This window comes from Spermophilus citellus, assembly GCF_964194105.1.
Source record: "Spermophilus citellus genome assembly, chromosome: 7".
In the NCBI taxonomy this organism is placed as follows: Eukaryota; Metazoa; Chordata; class Mammalia; order Rodentia; family Sciuridae; genus Spermophilus; species Spermophilus citellus.
In genome coordinates, this window is record NC_138188.1 from 123,046,193 (window position 1) to 123,067,276 (window position 21,084).

Sequence of the window (21,084 nt, forward strand, 5' to 3'; positions counted from 1 at the left end):
CAGTAATGCTCCTTAAGCTCTACTGTGATGACTTGGTATCTGCCTCCACCACTCAGCTGGCTCTAGTATAACACAAACCTGTCTTACCCATTGAGGTAGCACCGTCAGTGACCGGTCTTTAACACATTGTGAATGCTTAAAAGTATTTTTGAATGAACGATTAAATGCACGGCCGAATGAATGAATAAACCATCTAGAAGACCCTGGTCACGGATCTGCTGCTGAGGACGACCCCCCGCTGGTGGCTGAGTCTGGGGTCTAAACGTGCCTGGAGAAAGACGGCACAGCAGGCCACAGGGGGGCGTCCCCAGCTCATTCTATCTGCTCCGCGCCTCCTCGGACTCAAGTTGGTTACTAATCGCCAATGGGAGACAGGGGGCAGGGTTCTTCCTCTGATGGACAACATCGCTCCACCCCATCTAATTCATCTTTTCCTTGGCTCCGCCTACGCCAGGCCTCCGAGACCCCCGAGGGTGGGCCTGATGGAGGTGCCGCCAACTGAACTCCAGCTGAGCGCTCCAAGGCCGAGCCAGCGGGCCGGGCGGTCTGTGAGTGGGCGGCAGGTCTCTGGGGGAGGGGCTGCGGCGTTGACGGGCAGGCGGGCGGTCCCGCCCCTCTCGCCCAGAGCGGCCGCGCCAGAGCTGGGGACAGCAGAAGTGAGTACGTGAGCGGCGCAGCAAGAACCCAGCTCGGACCCCGGACCGAGAGCCCACCCGGAGACCCGGATCTGAGTCGGGCCCCCGGCGGACTGCCGGATTACTGTGCACCTCGAACCACGACCACCTGCTCCCTCCTGCCTCCCGGAGTCCTCGGCATCCAGCCACCCTGCGCCCCGGATCCTCCTGGACCGGTCGGTCCGGATTCCCGCGGGACCGACCTGCCCGCATCCCTCAGGATCGCCGGGCTCGGGGCGCCGCCTCGGTCCCAGAGCCGCCCGCCTGGATTGCACCCCTTCTTACCCGGGTCTCCTGGGACCGTAAGCCAGCCTACCCACGAGCCTGCCAAGCGGACCCTCTCTCGGGTGCACGCAGCCCCGCCGGCACGGCCCGGCCCGGCGCGGCCCGGCTCGGCTCCCGGAGTCGCCCCGGCCATGGCCCGAGCCCGCCCGCCGCCGCAGCCGTCGCCGCCGGGGCTCCTGCCGCTGCTCCCTCAGCTGCTGCTGCTGCTGCTGCCGCTGCTGCTACTCCCCGCCGGCTGCCGCGCTCTGGAAGGTGAGCGGCGTCGGGGGGCGCGCCCGGGATAAGGTGCCGGGGGTCGCCAGAGCTCTGGCCCGGTAGTTCGCGCGGTGTGGGTCCATAAGCGCTGAGCGCACGTCGGAGGAGGCTTTGCCGCCTGCGCCCGCCTCGGGGCTGAAGGATGGGTGGGGAGGACGCCCCCAGAGCCGCCTCGGAGGTTGGAGCTGACTCCGCTGCCGACCGTCTGCGGGTTGGGGGATTGCGAGCAGCGGAACTCGGGATGAGCGTCCCCGAAAGTGATGGTCTGGCCTTGAGCTTTTGTGGGAGTACCCCTCACTCACCACAGGGAAACAGGGCCCAAGCACCTCCCAGCGGCGAGGAAGAGTGGGCGACCCATCAGACGAGGCGGGGGCTGCGGGTCTGTGGAGGGTGGGGGCGAAGCCGGACTCCCCAGGTTGGGGGGAGGTGGCACCGGTTAGGAACCCGCTGGAGTTAACTGTGAGAGTGTGAGTGCGTGTGCACCCCGCTTTGTCAGGGGATGGCTGCGGGGGTGGAGAGGCGGGGGCCTGTTATTGTTTATGGTTTACCGAGCTACAACTACATACGAGGTGCTGTGTGCACGGGCGTTGCATCCTTCTCTAAGGCTATCCCTCCACCTTCTGGCAGGACCCTTTGAGAGCTTGCTTGGATTTCATTGAACCCCTGAAGCAGCGGGGCTCTGCCCCTGTAGCACCGAGGCTGGGTGCGCTACTCATTAGCCGATGGGAAAAGGCCGGGCTTCTCCGTGGGTTCTGTGAAATCTGCCAAGACTGCCGCTGAGGGGGTAGCTCCAACTTCCAAATAATTGTACTTGGATGAACAGCCCGAGTGTAGTTGGCCTTGGCAGGCGAGCTCACACGCATGCCACTTGACACCAGCCTCCCAGGGCCAGAGGCACCAATGCAGATCACAGACAATAGGGATGCACACTTATAATACCCCCTTTTCCAAAATAATGTGTAGTTATAAAATGAAGGGTGGAGCCTTCCTTAATATATATATAGAGACACCCCCAGAAATTTGGAAGAAATTGGAATATAGACAGTAGTGTTTGGCATTTGTATCTAGTCACTTTCTTAGTTTAGGAACAAAAACCATGAATTTTGTGTAACTTGATTCTTTTCTGTGTTCACAATAGGTAAAGTTAAAGGTTGGAAGGAAAAATCTTTAACACAGTTTGAGAGAAGGCATCTGCTTCTGATGCTTTCGAATTTCTCCAGGGGAAAAATGTTCCTATAATCTCCCACCCCCTTTTATCTCTGAGCCCACTGTGCTGACAGATAGACTCACACGGGTGGACACATGCAAATTCAGACAGGCACACTGAGGTCTCGCCCACACTGGCGCACACTCACCCACATGTGTGTGATAGGATCGCAGGCGTGAGAAACCAGTGTGGGGCTTTGTTGTTGATTGCCTTAAGGGTGTGAGCCAGGGAGCCTGCTTGAGTTCCCAGGTTTTTGTCTGTCTTAGTCCAGAAGAGGTGACATTGACACACTCAGACATGCACTTATGGAGCTGTGTGTCACCTGTGTCAAGTCCATGACCCTTGTGGGGTGTGGTGGGTGCTAGTTTGGAGTGGGCGTGTGGTTTGGGTCTGGTGAACAAGGGCTACCTGGGAGGGCTCACCCCTTCCTCCCTCACTGCATCCCTCTTCCTATCCCTTTCTTCCTCCTTTCCATTCCTCATAATCTCCTAGATCTGTCCCCACAGGCAGGCCCTAGCCAGAAGCTGGTGTCCAAGCCTCCTAGGCCATGGAGCTGGTGGACTAAACTAGAGATATCAGCTGTAACAGCCCAGGAGGAGAGGGCATTAGGACCATTTGCTTGCTGAAACAGTAAAGTGGGAGTCAGGGCTAGCCCCAGGCTGAGACCAGATTCACGTAGGGTGCCCCTAGAAAGTAGCAGTGCCTACAGTGTGGCTTTCACCATGGCCCTCGCTTTTGAACACCTCAGACCCTGTAGTCTTTAATTTGTGTGTGGGAGAAAAGGAGGTGCAGTGTGCTGACCCCTACAGCCAGGACCAGACCTTGGACCTACAGAGCCTTAGGTCCTCCCTCACTATGAGATGATAATGGTACCAACCTCACAGAGTTGTTGTGAGGATTGAATGGTTTCTATGTGTAAAGCACTTAGCACATCCTCATTGTTATTCAAGGATTAGCTGTTGTTATTATTATTGTTTCTATTATTACCCTAGGGAGGTTGGGAAGGGATTGGAGGAAGAAATGACTAAGGGAAGGCTGGTCTGGAAGGATGGGGTGAGCTTATTTTCCTGAAGCTCCAAGAAGGGAAGGGATGGGAAGAGAGATGGTTTGGTGGTCTCTTGTCTGTACCTCACCCTTCTTCTGGGACACGGAGTGTGGAATGGGTAGACTTCCAGCTCCTGGGCTGTGTCCAGTGGGCAGAGCTCTGAAGGTATGTAGGTCCCTTTGCACTAAAGATATCTTAAGCGCCTCACCCCCAAACTTTACAGGAGAGGGATCCAGCTCCCTCCATCCAGTGTTCCATTTGGCTTTGTCAGGATTTGGTTTGCCCTTGGCCTTTTGTTTCTCTGTGACTTGGGTCATTATATTTAGGCCTGGGGTCCCTGAGCTACAGGTGCTGCCCCTCATGTAAAACTAGTCAAAGTTGTCTGACACCTGATTCCTCTTTCTCCCCTACACACTTGGGGTTCACCAAGACTCTGCATCCAAGGATCTCAGTTTTCCATGCAGATGGGGCTGAGGTTTTTCCTTGTTCTCCCTAGTTGAAGAATCACAGCTCCCCTTGCCTTCTAATTGATTACCCCTCCCCCCCCCCACACACACACACAAATTGCCCTGGGGTTTACCCACAGACACAGGGACATGAAGCCATATTGTCACTCGGTCTCCTTTTGAGTAATGATCCCCAATTCTGAAGCCAATATCATTCTCCCCTCTGGGACCATGAATGGGGCCTGGGGAATAGTGTCTGAGCCACAGGGCCCTTACACCTGAGAAGGGATGGTTAGGTCCCAGCTGGGAACATACCCTTTTGTGAAAAGAGAAACAGTTACCAGATTGTAAGAGGTGGGGCCAGCACCTTCCTCTCCAGCCAAGCCCAGTTAGCAGAGTAGTCACTGCAGTGGAACCTGTCCCCAAGGGGAAAAGGCACTATGCTTTTCTACCTCTTTCATTCTTGCTGGAGTGACCACTGAGAACAAGAAACTGAGAAGGGACAACAGCCCAGCATTTTTGTGATTTGGTCGATTTTTTGAGTCACATTTCATTGTTCCCCCCACACCACCCTATTACTATTTGTCAGGAACTGGAGCCTCAGAGCTGTGTGGAGGGTCAACAGCAGGTATTTGGGGGAACCAGTTTGCTTATTGCTGCCCTCCCTTTAGCCAGGGCTGCTGCTCCTGTCACCTCTCTGGCCTCAGTGGCTGTGAGCTGAAGCTGAGGCTGCTGTGGGCAAGGCCTCTGCCACTGGTCTTCCACTAATTAAACAGCACGAAGAGGCTGAATCACCAGGCCTGCATAGTTTGAAAATTGTAGCCCTGCCTGTCGTGCTGAGTCAAACTGGTTTGTCGGGATTGGGCAGTGGGGGGCGGGCAGGTACAGCTGGGCACCTGATGGGGCGGGAGAGGCCCCCTGGCCCAAGGGCTACCCTGGGGCCAGCTTTCCCATGGCCTTCAACCCCCAGCCCCTGACGAAGCCCACTGTGACCAGCATTGCAGTGAGGGCTGACAGAGCTCATGGGAGGACTAGCTGTCCATCCACTTTGACTGGCAGGGCCAGCAATGGGGTCCGTGTGTGCCTGGATGAGCACTGAGGCATTTGGGTTTTCCTGGGCTGCTTATCCCTTCTCCTCCCTCTCAGGCTTATTTAATTATAAATCCCCATAATCTGAGAGGAAGAATGAAAGACAAAGTGTGTTCTCTGTTCTGTGATGCTCCCTTCCCCGCTGTCCCAGACATGGGGGCCAAGGGACTGTGGCAGAGGAAGTAAAGGTGGCCCCAGGTGAATTAGGCTCCTTCACAACATATATGTGCTCCAGGTCCTATAGCCGGGTCCTCCTAAGACCCTTTTCCTCTCAGGCTGTCCACCCTAAGTGTTCAGGCTCCTACAACTATAAGCACATACACATAGTGACATAAGAGGGGTGGGGGGCATGATAGAAAACTGGGAACCAGAGCCCTCTGCTTGGTGGCTGAGGTAGGGACTCCACGTGGTGGTGGTGGGAAGCGGGGGTCCCTCAGGGGTGCCTTGGGGTTTTTTCCTTCTCTTCATTGGTGGTGCTCCTGGTTGCTCCTTCTTGCTCAGACCCTGCCCCTCGGTCTTGTCCCTGCACACTCTGCTAGCCCAGTCCTAGAACATGACCTTTTCTGCTACCTCAGAGTCCCTGGTCTGGAGTTTAGGCTGGAGGCTTCTTGCTTCCATCTCCATTTTTTTTTTCTTTGTTCCCTGGGTCTCAGTGGCACTCCTGTTCCAGGGTGAGGTACTCTGAGTGACTTGGGGCCTGGAGGTGCAGTGGGGTCTGGCAGCTCATAAAGTTGTGTGGCCCTGGCCCTTCACCAGGGCATGTGGCAGGATTACAGCTGGTGCCCTTGCACCAAGGTGGCCCAGCAAGGTCCTCGGAGGCAGGCCTGTGTACCTACAATGCCCTCCTTATACCAGGTCCTTGACTTGTATGTGCAAGAGCTCCTGAGGCAAAATCTCTTCATGGTGCTGCCCCCTCCCCAAGGTCTCCGGAGTCCTCCAGACAGTACCATTGTGCTGGCAGGAAAGTGGCCTGCTGCTTGGGCAGAGGCTATACTGGGGAGGCCGCACCCAGTCACACCCAAAATCATCTTCATGCCCCTGCCCCACCCCCAGCCCCATGACCTGACTGGCAGCTCCTGACTGAGCCAGGACAACAGGAAGCAGGGCTGGGGCTTGCTCCTTCCCAGTGCCAGTGGCCAAGGCTGCCCCAGTACCTCTGTACTACAAGAGTGGCCTGCCTGACCAAGAGATGTCACAGAGTTGGGACCTGGATGAGGGGCACTGCCCTCTCTCAACTCTTCCTCCACCACTGCAGACATTCCAGATAAAGAACATGCTTGGTGTGTGTGTGGGGTGTGTGTGTGTGTGTGTGTGTGTGTGTGTGTGGTTTGTGCATGGAGATTCATCTCAGGCTTTACACTAACTCAAACTTTTTTTTTTTTTAAAGAGAGAGAGAGAGAGAATTTTTTTTAATATTTATTGTTTAGTTTTGGGTGGACACAACATCTTTATTTGTATGTGGTGCTGAGGATCGAACCCAGGCCACACGCATGCCAGGCGATCGCGCTACCGCTTGAGCCACATCCCCAGCCCTCAAACTTTTGATACTTAAACCCGTGTCTCCATACTCCTTTGGGGAGTTGTGGCATGTTCCAGTGCTCCTGGCATCTAATTGTAGTTTTCAAGTAACTGTGTAAGAGCATGTCACCAAGTCTGTATGGGGAAACTGGCCTTTGTGTTTGCACTTTACACTCAGGACTCTCTGCCTCGTGGCTGGTGATAGTGTGCAATTGGGTGTGTAAGGAAGAGGCACTGTTGGGTTGGGTATGCATTTCCCTAGGAAGGCTGTGAGAACAGGTCTGCCTGAGGCAAGCCAGATCTCTGTGTGAGAAAGCTTCTCTGTAGATGACTGTCTAAGGAAGACTAATCTGTTTGTACCATATGCATCTATGTGTCTGAAAAAGACAGACTGTGGAGCTGTGTGTGTGTGTTTGCGGGTGGCTGTGGCTTTGTGTGTTTTTGTCCACCATATGTGTTGACTTGTCACTCTTTAGCCCCAGTGGTGAAGAACAAGCCCAGCCACTGCAAACTGTGTGCTGTGTGTGCAACTGTGTGCACAGGTGAGAGCCACACAGCTGCTGCCATGTGGCTGCTTTTCATGCCTGTGGTTTGCTCCTGAGCAGCAAAGCCCCAGTTCCAGAAAGACCCTTGTCCTGGTGTCCACATCCCTGGTGACTTTTTGGGGTAGTATGAGCCTTGTGTCTGCGGTGGCCCTCCTCTCTCATCTCCCTTTGCAGCCACCTGGTGGGGTGCAGCAGGTAGCTGGGAGAGTTTGAAGGTTGCTCACTTATTCCTCATTTGCCCTCTGCCCCTGGGCCTCAGCCCCTGTCCCAGCATGTGCACATATGCGCGCACATACACATGCATACACCACACATGCATACATCACACATGCAGCAGAGAAGAGGTCTCTCCCTCCCTGTGCCACAGTCAGATGGGTTCTGTGACACCCCCATACCTTCCCCTCAAGCCCTTTGGAGGCTGTGACACAGGCAGGGTCTGTGAGGTCCTTGCCTTCCCTCCTGATCTTGGTCAGGCTGGAGAGATCAAGCCCTCACCTCCCCCCCCAGAAGTGGGGAAACAGAGAGCGGCCCACCCTCTCCCCACCAGGGTGACCGGAGCCCTTCCTCAGGCACATAGGACTCGAAATCCAAGTCCTCTCCTCATTAATGGGAAAAATGTGCCGAGATTGAGCGATGGCCAAGGCTGCGCGATGGCCAAGGGCCGATCCCCTCCCTCCCTCCCTGGCTCCCCAGAAATTAAACAGAAAAGAAGAGCCTCCTCGCCCCCTCCCTCCCGCGCCACCTCCCCACGTCCCTCCCTCCCCTCCCTCCCCTCCCTCCTCCCAGAGCCAGTGCAGGGCTTGTTTTAAACTGTGGAGGAATCTGGCTGGAGGGGGGAGGGGGCTGAATATTTGGGTTTAAACAGTTCCAGATGGGTTTGGCACAGGCTGAGCAGAAGGAAGTGAGGGAGAGGGAGGAGGGAGGCAGCGCGAGGGAGCGGTGGGAGCCCTTGCCTGCTCCGGCGGGCGGGCGGGCAGCAGCAGCGGGCAGACAAGCAGGCGGACTGGCTGGCTGGCTGACTTGAGGGAGGGGGTGCGCTTGGCTCGGCTGCTCCCAGGGACAGGAATACTCCCGGCTGCCGGCTGGGGAAGAGGCCACTTGGCAACCTCCCTCTCTGTCTCTGTCTCCTTGGGCCTCCTTGTCTCTCCATCTCACTGTCTTTTGTAGTCCGCCGCCGGCCATCCCGGCAGACAGCCGGCTCTGCACATCCCTCCAGCTCGGGCTGCCCACCCTGCGTCTCAGCTGGGCCCCTGCTCAGCCTGCCTGTCACCGAGCCCCTACTTCTGCCCATCTCTGCTTCTTTACAGGGCTCCCCTGCTGAATGTCTGTGTCTGTCTGTCTGCCAGAGGGGCCTGTCAGGCCACCGTCAAGGAGGCTGGGATAGCTCATCCTGCAGCCCAGACCTCCAGGGATAGGCCACTGGGAGTGAGAGGGAGCCTCACTAACTGCAGGGAGTGACTGCTGCCCACTGCCCCTATGCCTCCCACAGGGGGCTAGGGCCACAGATGCCCTGTCCACCAACCTCAGCGAGACCCTGCGAGGTTTGAGTCTCTCCTTGCAGGGATCCTCAGGCGCCTTACCCTTAGCATAGCAGCCTCCAGAAGTTCTAGGGTGGCCCTGCCCCATTCCAGCCCAGGGTTGAGGGGAGAACTATCAGCTGCCCTGTCTCCTAGGCTCTAGGAAAGGAGATGACACCTCTTCCCTCCCTTTCTATCCTCTAGGTCTGATCTTGGGATCCCATTGTCTTTCAGAGACTCAACTTTTTTTTTCTTTTCATTCATTCATTCTTTCTTTTTATTGTTTTGGTGCTGGGGATTGAACCCCAGGAGGCTTTACCATTGAGCTACTTCACAAGTTCAAGAACAGCCTCAGCTACCTAGCAAGGCTCTAAACAACTTGAATAGAGTTTTTCCAGCCAAGAGCCCAGAGCCAGCTTCCTAGGGGAGCAAGTTTATGTCAGAGACATTAATAGGCTCCTTCTGTGACTGAGTAAGGGGAAACAGACTAAAATCCACAGCTCAGAATACAGGATAGGCAATGTAGCCAAGCCCTTGGCCCCTGCACAGAGGAGGGTGTCTGACACTGACCCAGAGGTCAAGGAGGGCTTCCTGGAGGAGGTAACTCCTGAGTTGACTTCTCTTGTCCCTCCTTTACAGAGAGGCATACTGCAGTCTGAGTACAAGGGATTAGTTATAGAGTCAGCTAGATCTGAATTTGAGCTACCCTCCAACCCCTTGCGCCAAGACCTAGCAGTTTTAGCATAAGCGATACATTTATTTTATCTAGGCATCAGTTTTCTACAGAAGAGACAGAGTGGCAGTGCTTTCTGCCAAGGACTGCAAGCAGCATTTACTAGGAGCTGGTTCTGGGCCTTGGTGGTCCCTACCCACCCTGGAAGAGCATTCTTGCCCCATTCCAGTAGGTGGCTGGGTGGGCGCTGGCTCTGGCCTGCCCTGCCCTCCTCTTCCCCAGGCAGTGTGTGGGGCTGAGCCTTTGTATTGGGAATGGAGTCAGGGGAGGCCAGGGCCCAGAGTCTGAAGCACACAGCCTTTTGTTCCAGGATAAAGGCCCTGTGTGCCCCTTTGTGTGGAGATTAGCGGAGCCCGTAGGTGTGTGAACGGCCTCTGCTCCTGCCTCATTAACCCAGGCCTGGGGTCAGCTGCAGACAGCCACCCCCAGCCTGCTGGACCTGACATCTTTGGGGCTGTGACATTTCATGGCAGGGTCTCCTCTAGAGTCAGGGAGCTGGGGACTCCGGGGATTTGGAGAATGGTACCTGATGGGAATGGTACCTCATGTCATGGCTGTTTCTGGGTGATTTTATCTTCCTCCTCATCCTGAGATCAGCCCCTGACCTTTTTCTTCTATTGTTTTCCCAGAGACCCTCATGGACACAAAATGGGTGACGTCTGAGTTGGCATGGACATCTCATCCAGAAAGTGGGGTAGGACTTCCTTATCTCCCCTTAGTGTTTGTGGCCTAACGAGGCCACTGCCCTCCCCCACCTAGCATCCATGTCCCCTTCCAGCATCTGGAGAGGGGCTGCCTCTGCCCTCATCTGTCACCATCACCTTCTGTGGCATCCCCATCCTCCTCATTTGTCACCTTCTGGGCCTTCTCTGTGGTTGCATCTCTCCTCTTTTGCCTGCCTGTGCCCTCCCCCATGCACTGTCTTTGTCCCATTGCCCCTCAGCCAGTCTTCAACCTGTTCCTTATGCCTTCCCCTCCCCCACCTGGCAGCCTTTCCTGATCATTTCCCTCCTTCCTGAGTCCCTGGAAAGAGTGATGGATGGCTTAGGGAACAGGAGATCTTGATTTCAGATCTCCAACTTGCTGTGTGACCCGTGGGCAGGGCAGTTGACTTTTCTGGGCCTCCATTTCTTCACTGTTAAATTTCTTCCCTGTTAAATAGGTCCACAGTATCCTAATTAACTTCCCTGGATGGCCTTCATGGCTGGGCCAAGTCCTGGACCCCTGGGGTATGATGGCACTGTAGGCCCAGGAGTCACCAGCCCAACTGTGGCTTGAGCAAATCTCTCTGTCCCATGAGCCTTGACTTCCTTGTCTCTATAGCGAGGACAACAGATGTTCCTCCTCATGGAGTTCTTGTGAAGATTAAATGTGTTGGTAGTGGCCACAGCCAGGATCCATTGAATGCTTCCTCTGTCAGGCACTGTTAATAAGCCCGTTACATGTCTTGGGTGGTTTAATTCCTCATAGCCTCATTTAATTCCAATCAACCCCATTTTATAGGTGATGAAACTGAGGCCTAAAGATAATAAATATTATAGCTAATATTCATATGGTACTTACCAGTTCTCAGCCTTCTACTAGATACTTGATTCAGTTAAAAACATTTATTCCATACACATTTTAGTTGTTCCCATGTTGCAAATGGGGAAAATGAGGCACAGGGAGATGAAGTGACTTAGTCATAAATCGAGCAAAAAGATGGGATTTGAACTCATAGTTTGTGCTCAGCCACACACATGGAAGCATCTTTGTGAAGTCAAGGTAGCAGATTTGGGTATGTGGTAAGCATTTGGAAAATGTTGGTGCTCACTCTGTCTTTTTCATTTGGTCTGTGCCCAGTGGGAGGAGGTGAGTGGCTATGACGAGGCCATGAACCCCATCCGCACCTATCAGGTGTGCAACGTGCGTGAGTCGAGCCAGAACAATTGGCTTCGCACGGGATTCATCTGGAGGCGGGACGTGCAGCGGGTCTACGTGGAGCTCAAGTTCACTGTGCGTGACTGCAACAGCATCCCTAACATCCCTGGCTCCTGCAAGGAGACCTTCAACCTCTTCTATTATGAGGCTGACAGTGATGTGGCTTCAGCCTCCTCCCCGTTCTGGATGGAGAACCCTTATGTGAAAGTGGACACCATTGCACCGGATGAGAGCTTCTCACGGCTCGATGCAGGTCGGGTCAACACCAAGGTGCGCAGCTTTGGGCCGCTTTCCAAGGCCGGCTTCTACTTGGCCTTCCAGGACCAGGGTGCCTGCATGTCGCTCATCTCCGTGCGCGCCTTCTACAAGAAGTGTGCATCCACCACTGCAGGCTTCGCACTCTTCCCTGAGACCCTCACTGGGGCCGAGCCCACCTCGCTGGTCATTGCTCCTGGCACCTGCATCCCTAATGCTGTGGAGGTGTCGGTGCCCCTCAAGCTCTACTGCAATGGCGACGGGGAGTGGATGGTGCCTGTGGGCGCCTGCACCTGTGCCACTGGCCATGAGCCAGCTGCCAAGGAGTCCCAGTGCCGCCGTGAGTGGGGGCTGGCCCGGGGGAGGAGGGGCAGGGAGGGCTTGGCCACAGCCATACTTCCTAGCCAGTCTTCCTATCTGACTAGAAGACCTGGCTTCTTGTGTGAGGTGGAGAGAGGAAAGGAAAGAGTGGGTAGCAGATGTGGAGAACGTGGTGCAAGGAGAGAGATAGGAGAGAGAACGAGAAGAGAAAAAAGGAGGACTGGGGATGTAGCTCAGTGGCAGAGCACTTACCTAGCATGCATGAGGCCCTGGGTTTGATACCCAGCACTGTGGGGGAAAAAAAAGAGAGAGAATGAAATTAGAGGAAGAGAGACAGAGAATCCTTGACAAGCAGGCATTTGGAGAACCTGGGCAGAGACTTGGGAGACTGGCAGAGGTGCCTGCTTTGTCCTAACCTCCATGTAGATTCACCCTGGAAATTCTAGATGGGCTTCAGAGCTGAGAGGAGAAGGGCTGTGGGCACCTCGTGCTTGACCCTCTTTTCTTATGGCTCATCTCCTTAAGAGGTGGTGTATATGGCACAATATCCAGGAGCTCAGCCCCTCAAGTCATGAGTCCTGACTCTGTCATTTTCCTCCTATGTGACCTTGGGCAAGGTACTTAACTCTTTGAACCTTGGTTTCCTTGTGCAAAACAGGGGCATGAGGACTCCTTGGCCCTGAGGATTCCTAGGGTTGTGGTGAGGGGTGAATGAGTGATCCTGCCCTGGCCTGTGATAAGCACAGACACCATTTCACTGGCCTCAGGAGCACAGGGATGCTTGGAAGACAGGGATTGTTCACTCCTTATTTTATGCACGAGGAGGTTAGGAGGCTAGCCAAGCCTCACAACCTTAGGCTTCCCAGTTATAAAACTTGTTCACGCGGAGCCCTCATTGACCCTCACCACAACCTCATAAGGTGGATTCCCATTATCTCCTCCTTCACCAATGAGGAAGTCAAGTCTCAGAGCAGTCTATACTGTAGGCCTCATAGCTCGGGAATATGGGTGCTGGCCCTGACGACCCTTCCAGGGCTGTGGCATGCAGGACAAGGTGCCCAAAGGCCTTGTCCTCCATTCCCTCTGCCCAACCCTCTTCCCTGGGGCTTGCAGTCATTGCTTGGAGGTGTGGGAGATGGCTCTTGCCATTGCCCTTGGTGTGAGGGGGCTGGGTATGTGGGCCTGGTTGTGAGGCCTGGGTTGGGGTTGTCCTCTGGGCCCCTCTCCACGACTCTATGGGAACCTGCCCGAGACTTCCTCTTCCAAAGTGGAAAAAGGGGGTGGGGGTGATGAGCCTGACAGCCTGAAGAGGGGCTAACACTCTGCAGGTCCCTGGCAGGAAATGCACGCTAGTTCCCATAGCAACCAGGCTGGCCTGGCCTCTGCCCCCTCCCCCACTGGCTCAAAGAGCTGGGATGGAATATCACCTTCGTGAGGGGAGATTAAGCCCCAGAGGAGGGCACAGCCCCGACTCCTGGCATTATGTAGCAGACCCCCTGCCAGAGGTCATCATGTGGATAGGCTGATGGTGCACCTTAGTGTGTCCATTTAACTTGGATCGTGTCCACCACACTAACATAATTATTCCTAGTGCCCCCTTTCACTGAAAATATTCCAATCTGAATAATAACTCATATAGCAATCCCAGGTATCAGAACTCTACAGCACTCATGTCCAGGGGACCAAGTATAAATGGCAGGAGAAGACAGGGAGAAGGGATATTCAGGCTGTGGATTCACTTTGGGATTAGTCCCCTGGTGGAGGCCTCTGAACTCCAGGTGACCCCAGCCTTCGTGCCTGCTTTTTTTCCCCCTCCTTTCCTCACCCCTCCTCAGCCATGCCCATCCCTGTCAGGGGCAGAAAGGAGTTGCTCCCCTGCCTCTGGAGGGTGGGGCAGAGGTCAGACTGGGCAGCCTCTACAGAAGAGGCCCTACCTACTTCTGGCAGTGGAAGGGTGGCCTTGAGGGTCCTCATAAGTGAATTTGGGGGGGCATCTCAGCAGAGTACAGGGTGACAGAGTTCGCTGGTGGTCTCTTCCCCGACCACCTCCTCTTCCTCCGCTCTCTCTGCCTTGCCTCGACAAGCCCAGGCTATCCAGGTGATGGGGCTGACGTCTTCATGAGGCCCTGAGGTGGGGGTGAGGGGGGCAGGGGCAGGGAGGAATCCGCTGACGTGGGGTTTCCATGGTCCAAAGGGCCTTTTGTAGCTGAGCAGGAGCCAGGCAATCCCAGCATCGCCCCCACAGTCTAGGAGGTGGAGGGGCCAATACCTGGGCTGGACAAGGGCCAGGTTCTCACGTATGTGTGGAGGCTTGGTGTCTTCAAGCAAGGGAGGTGACCATCCTTTCACCCACAGCCTGTCCCTCTGGGAGTTACAAGGCAAAGCAAGGAGAGGGGCCCTGCCTCCCCTGCCCCGCCAATAGCCGTACCACCTCCTCGGCCGCCAGCATCTGCACCTGCCACAATAACTTCTACCGTGCTGACTCGGACTCCGCAGACAGCGCCTGTACCAGTGAGTTGACGCAGGACCTGGGTGTGTGGACCTGGTTGTGAGGCCCGGGTTGGGGTTGTCCTCTGGGCCCCTCTCCACAACTCTATGGGAACCTGCCCGAGACTTCCTCTTCCAAAGTGGAAAAAGGGGGTGGGGGTGATGAGCCTGACAGCCTGAAGAGGCTCTGTAGGCCTTCCTAGGGTCCTGCCTATAGCCCCATCTTCCAGATGGGGAAACCAAGGCTCAGAGGCTAGATGATGCCAGATGGCAAAGCTAGGAAATCCACTGGCTCATCTCTGTCACCACCATTTCACAAGCACCCTCTAGCTTCTAGCCAGGCGGAGTGCACTAGTCCCTTGACCCTTCCTGTTGTAGGACTGCTTCTCTCTCAGCCCAACTCTAACCTCACACCCTAGTGCAGGCTGGTATCCAGCTTTATCCTTGCTCTGGCTTTGGGGCTGCTGAGCATTGTGCTGGGTATGGGGGACATGGGAGAGTAAATGAACTCAGAGAAACTCAGAACTGGGTGAGAGAAACAGATGTAAAAATAGGTAATGACCATATGTATAAGAGCTGGGCCAGAAAGTGGCCCAGGAATTGTGTTATGGGATTACACAGGATGGGGAGTGGATGAATCAAGGAAGGCTTCCACGAGGAGGTGACATTGCGTGGTGGAGTCTTGAAGGATGAACAGGAGTCTGCCCAGGGAAGAATTGTAGGAAGAGTATTCGGATTATAAAGCAGAGGCAGGACAAGTGTCTAGGGACATTGGGCTGAAGGGTACACCTAGGGTCCCCTGCTCACTGCTTTTTCTACTTGTCCCTCTAGCGGTGCCATCTCCACCCAGGGGTGTGATCTCCAATGTGAATGAGACCTCACTGATCCTTGAGTGGAGTGAGCCCCGGGACCTTGGTGGCCGGGATGACCTCTTGTATAATGTCATCTGCAAAAAGTGCCGTGGGGGTACCGGGGTCGGGGGACCCTCAACCTGCTCACGCTGTGATGACAACGTGGAGTTTGTGCCTCGGCAGCTGGGCCTGACAGAGCGCCGGGTCCACATCAGCCATCTGCTGGCCCACACACGCTACACCTTTGAGGTGCAGGCGGTCAACGGTGTCTCTGGCAAGAGCCCTCTGCCACCCCGATTTGCAGCTGTGAATATCACCACCAACCAGGCTGGTGAGGAGGGAACACAGGAGGGTGGCCTGGGTCAACTTCCAGGTTGCCCAGGATCTGCCAAGGGGCCTCCAGGGGTTCCACGGGAACTGCATCCTGAGGGATGTCAGGACCCAAGGAACCCAGGGTGAGTGCCTGGTATTCCCTAGCTCCATCGGAGGTGCCTACGCTACGCCTGCACAGCAGCTCAGGGAGCAGCCTGACCCTGTCCTGGGCCCCTCCGGAGCGGCCCAATGGAGTCATCCTGGACTATGAGATGAAGTACTTCGAGAAGGTCAGGGCCTCCATGGGCAGGAAATGAAGTACTTTGTAGGTCAGGGCCTCCATGGGCAGGAGGTGACCTTGGGCTGAACTGAGCCAAGAAGTGTACCCCCCAGGTAGTGCAGGGGCCCTTGGGAGCAAAACCTCAAGTACTGAGGGAACCACATGGTGACCTGGGTGAGGACAGACCAGTTGGCCTCAGGACCCACCTGAGATTGCCTTCTTCCTCCTGCATTGCAGAGTGAAGGCATTGCCTCCACAGTGACCAGCCAGAAAAACTCGGTGCAGCTGGATGGGCTGCGGCCTGACGCGCGCTACGTGGTCCAGGTCCGTGCCCGTACTGTAGCTGGCTATGGGCAGTATAGCCGCCCGGCTGAGTTTGAGACCACGAGTGAAAGAGGTACCTTGCCCCCTGTGCCTGTCCCTGCTTTGGCCTGTCCTTTCCTGCCCTCCACTCATTCGCCCCTCCTTGGTCTCCAGGTTCTGGTGCCCAGCATCTCCAGGAGCAGCTTCCCCTCATTGTGGGCTCCGCTACTGCCGGGCTTGTCTTCGTGGTGGCCGTTGTGGTCATCGCTATTGTTTGCCTCAGGTACTCCCAGACCCGTGTTTGTTCCTACAGGTTGACTAGAGCTTCCCATGAGCACTTTAGAGCCCTCCTGCCACATAGAATGACCACCACCTCCCTCCAGACCAGAGCCACAGCCTTCCTGGGCTCAGGTTCTCTCCCAGAAAGACCTGCCCCAGTCCATCCCATGCCATTCTCCTGTCCTATTCCCCTGCCCCCAGGGACTGAGCTCTGAGTCCCTGTCCAGAGACCCAGAGGTGGCTGTTACTACCAACCTTGGGACCAGGCACAGGGCCCTCTCTGGTGCACTCTGCCCTGTTAGAGAGCCCCCTGAACAAAGGGAGCTATGGGACTTGTCTCAGGCCTGCCTCTACCCTGTCCCTCCAGGAGGCAGCGGCACAGCTCTGATTCGGAATACACGGAGAAGCTGCAGCAATACAGTGAGTGCCGCATCCCTACCTCCTTGAGCTCTCTCAGCCCCCACAGGGCTTGCTCTTCCCTGCTTGTGACTTCATTGCTTATAATTGGGTGCCATTTCCTGACCCCTACCTCATTTCCAGGTACCCCGAGCATCCCTCTCTCACACTTGCTAGTCCCAAGGTTGAGAGAGATCTAACCCCTACACCAAAGGCAGTTAGTTCATTCTATGGGGAAAAGGAGGTGCTGTGTGTGTGTGCAGAGGAAACAATTAGAGAACAATTAAGTGTTAAGTTGGTTGTTCCTGTGGTCAAGGGCAGTAAGAGTTCAGAGAAGAGGAAGGCTTCCTGGAGGAGGTGGTGGAGTGAATAGCGTTGGAGAGGTGGGGAGAACATTCCTAGCTGGAGGAGCCTCTGGAAGGAAGTGGGAGGGTGTGGGGAGGCCGCCTGGGAGCAGTGAGAAGACTGCTTGACAGCTGCTGGAAGCTAGGCTGGAGAGTGAGGCCAGCCCTTGGAGGGTCGTGAAAGGCAGGCAGAGTTTGGGCTTGACTTCACCACAGGTAATTGGGAAGGCTCTTAAGCTGTGGAGGAAGACAATGGAGGTATTGTTTCAGGAAGATGCCAGGTAGCTTGGTGGGAAAAGTCCAGAGGCAGAGAGCCCAGCTGGGAGGCTATTGCAATAGTCTGAGTGTTGAAGGCTGGACAAGGTCAGGGCAGTGGGAACCCGGGGAGGGCTGAATCTGAGAGAGGTTTGGACATGATGAGAGATGAGGGAGGAGGCGACTAGGAGAAGAATCCTGGGTATACGGCTCTTATGGTCCCTAAGTGTTCTCTTGTCTGGGGTAGGGAGGGAGGGTCAGGGCATCCGCTGGGAACGGGGAGAGAGCTCAGTAGAGAGGTTGTGGCGCATGCTCCCTTGAGGCTCATCGTCTGGGCAGGGTCTCTGGACCTGAGGTTGAGGATTGAGCAGTTCCCTTCCCATACTTGGCCTGAAGCTCTGTCACTCTCTCACGCCCACCTCTTCCCCCTCCAGTTGCTCCTGGAATGAAGGTTTATATTGACCCTTTTACCTACGAAGACCCCAATGAGGCTGTGCGGGAGTTTGCCAAAGAGATTGATGTGTCCTGCGTCAAAATCGAAGAGGTGATTGGAGCTGGTGAGTTCTCTGAGGCGGAGTGTAGATGAGAGACTGAAGAGGCTGGGTCACTCCTGGGATGATTCCAGAAGTAGCTTATGGCCTGCACCCTATGTCTTGCAGGGGAGTTTGGGGAAGTGTGCCGGGGTCGGCTGAAACAGCCTGGCCGCCGGGAGGTGTTTGTGGCCATCAAGACACTGAAGGTGGGCTACACTGAGAGGCAGCGGCGGGACTTCCTAAGTGAGGCCTCTATCATGGGCCAGTTCGACCATCCCAACATAATCCGGCTGGAGGGTGTAGTCACCAAAAGTCGGCCTGTCATGATCCTCACTGAGTTCATGGAGAACTGTGCACTGGACTCCTTCCTGCGGGTAAGAGCCAACCCCAGCCCCTCTCCTTTACCCCTCCAGAGAACTGGATCAGGCCAATTGCCACCTCCCACAAGTCAGAGAGACCCTATTCAAAGTCTATAAAAATTTATTGAGGTGGCATGGTGTAGGGAAATAGCCAGGCCTTCCGAGCCAGAACAATCGGAGGTCATATCCTGACTCTGCCCTTGATTGCTTGTGTGACCTGAGACAAGTCACTCAATCTTTCTGCCTCTCAGTTGCCTTGGTTATAAAATGGGAAGGGTAAAAGCTTCTGGGTCCTCATGAGAATTAAATGAGTTTTTGTGTACAAGATGCTTGATACATCTTGTATCAAGCTGCTCAATACTATGTACAGTCAGTACATTCTGGACATGTGTGCAGGTTAGATGAAGTATGATCTCTGAGGACTTAGAGAGGGCAGGTGACCAAGCAGGCAGGCCATGGGCCAAGAGAGAACCACAGGCCCACTGAGCCTGCTTGTTGTCCCCAGCTCAACGATGGACAGTTCACAGTCATCCAGCTGGTAGGCATGTTGCGGGGCATTGCCGCTGGCATGAAGTATCTGTCTGAGATGAACTATGTGCACCGAGACCTGGCTGCCCGCAACATCCTTGTCAACAGCAACCTGGTCTGCAAAGTCTCAGACTTTGGCCTCTCTCGCTTCCTGGAGGATGACCCTTCCGATCCCACCTACACCAGCTCCCTGGTACAGGAAGCAGCTGGGAGGGAATCTGGGGGTGGGCTCAACCAGGCAAGGGCTCAAGGCTGGGGGGCAGCCACGAGTCACAGGGTGAAGGGCGTGTGCCCCCCTCACCAGGGCGGGAAGATCCCCATCCGCTGGACTGCCCCAGAGGCAATAGCATATCGGAAGTTCACCTCTGCTAGTGATGTCTGGAGCTACGGAATTGTCATGTGGGAGGTCATGAGCTATGGAGAACGACCCTACTGGGACATGAGCAACCAGGATGTGAGTGGGGGACAAGCCAGAGTGGTCAGGTGGGTGGGAGCTGACTGGGGAGTGGAGTGGTGGCTTACTCTGGGTTTCCCTGCCCTTGGCCCAGGTCATCAATGCCGTGGAGCAGGATTATCGGCTGCCACCACCCATGGACTGCCCCACAGCACTGCACCAGCTTATGCTGGACTGCTGGGTGCGGGACCGGAACCTCAGGCCCAAATTCTCCCAGATCGTCAACACCCTGGACAAACTCATTCGCAATGCTGCCAGCCTCAAGGTCATCGCCAGTGCCCAGTCTGGGTCAGTACCCCCACTCTCCTCAAGCCAGGTGTCCTATCCTTGCATCTCCTGCTCTCAGGACTCACCAGGTCACTATCTTCTCCCACAGCATGTCACAGCCCCTCCTGGACCGCACAGTCCCAGATTACACAACCTTCACAACAGTCGGTGACTGGCTGGATGCCATCAAGATGGGGCGCTACAAGGAGAGCTTCGTCAGTGCGGGGTTTGCATCCTTTGACCTGGTGGCCCAGATGACTGCAGAGTAAGTGCACCTCTGATTTGGAAGGGCAAGGCAGAGGGCTCTGGGTTGGGCCCAGGGTGGCAGGCAAGAGGGAAGGGACTGACCTTGCCCTTACTCCATCTGCAGAGATCTGCTCCGGATTGGGGTCACCCTGGCTGGCCACCAGAAGAAAATCCTCAGCAGTATTCAGGACATGCGGCTGCAGATGAACCAGACACTGCCTGTGCAGGTCTGACACCCAGCTCCTACTGGGGGTGCCCCCCCAGGACTGCGCAGGGACTCCAACTAGCCAGCTGGACTTTTGGACTTTTGGATGCCTGGCCTTAGGCTGTGGCCCAGAAGATGGAAGTTTGGGGAAGGCCCAAGCTAGGACTTCTCCAGGCCTGTGCTCCCTCCCCAGGAAGTGTGCCCCAAACCTCTTCATATTGAAGATGGATTAGGAGAGGGGGTGATGACCCCTCCCCAGATGCCTCTGGGCCCAGGCCTTCCTGCTCTCCAGTAGGGGATCCCCACAACCTCAGACTTGGCTATTCTTCAGGCTGGAGGTCCTGGCAGGGTCAGGTGGGGGGGGGGGTAAGCCTGGGTTCCACAGGGCCCAGCCCTGGCAGGGTCTGGCCCCCCAGGTAGGCAGAGAATAGTCCCTCCCTCAGGAACTGGAGGAAGGGACTCCAGGAATGGGGAAATGTGACACCCATCCTAAAGCCAGCTGGCACCTCCAGTTTGCACAGGGACTTGTTCTGGGGGCTGAGGGCCCTGCCCCCACCCCCGCCCTTGGTGCTGTCATAAAAGGGCAGGCAGGGGCAGGCAGAGGATCAGCCCCTTGCCCCCCAGAGACTGACTCTCAGAGCCAGAGATGGGATGTGTGTGAGTGTGTGTGTGTGTGTGTGTGTGTGTGCACGCACTGGCCTGCACAGAGAATATGGATGAGTGTGCAAAGCTTGGCCGTGTGCCCCGCAGGGGGGCCAACTGGGCCAACAGCGGAATAAAGGCAATAAGATGATTCTCTTGCCCCTTCTCATTCCTTCTCCCAAAGCAAGATTCCTTAATTCCCTCCAGTTCCAAATCCCTGGCTTCTAATCCCTTCGCCATTCTCCCCAGTCTTGGGGAGACCAGATCCAGGCCTTTCCAAGCCCAGTTTCTTTTGCCTCGTTGTTTTGATCATCTAGCTGACTTCTCAGAAGTGGTGCAGAGGCCTGGAGGGCAAACTCCTCCAGAGCTGCACCTTCTAAGGCCCTGGCCTTCCTTGGGTGGGGCAGACACCTAAATCTAGATGGTGTTTTACAGATTCCTCTCACACCCATTGTGGCTGAAGGAGTGGCCAGAAGGGGAGTGTGTTGATCAGTTCCCAGGGTCACTGGCCAAGAACAAAGGGGAGTGAGCCA

At 55.6% G+C, this 21,084-nt stretch overlaps 1 protein-coding gene across 2 annotated transcripts; it reads left to right on the top strand.

The window, feature by feature from the left end:
- The first annotated feature begins 632 nt into the window (after window positions 1–632).
- Window positions 633–20,702, top strand: EPHB3 (EPH receptor B3). Of its 2 annotated transcripts, XM_081301658.1 has the most exons (16): window positions 633–1,211; window positions 9,944–10,008; window positions 11,157–11,829; window positions 14,166–14,321; window positions 15,129–15,479; window positions 15,626–15,750; window positions 15,978–16,137; window positions 16,218–16,326; window positions 16,690–16,742; window positions 17,752–17,874; window positions 17,977–18,224; window positions 18,715–18,930; window positions 19,042–19,191; window positions 19,286–19,479; window positions 19,568–19,723; window positions 19,829–20,702. In XM_081301658.1, the coding sequence occupies exons 1-16, from the start codon at window positions 1,091–1,093 to the stop codon at window positions 19,935–19,937; spliced, it is 3,009 nt and encodes a 1,002-aa protein (XP_081157784.1). In that variant the 5' UTR covers window positions 633–1,090; the 3' UTR covers window positions 19,938–20,702. The 2 variants fall into 2 exon arrangements, with proteins under 2 accessions (XP_081157784.1, XP_081157783.1); XM_081301657.1 differs by having other exon boundaries at window positions 18,715–19,191.
- Window positions 20,703–21,084: the final 382 nt, after the last annotated feature.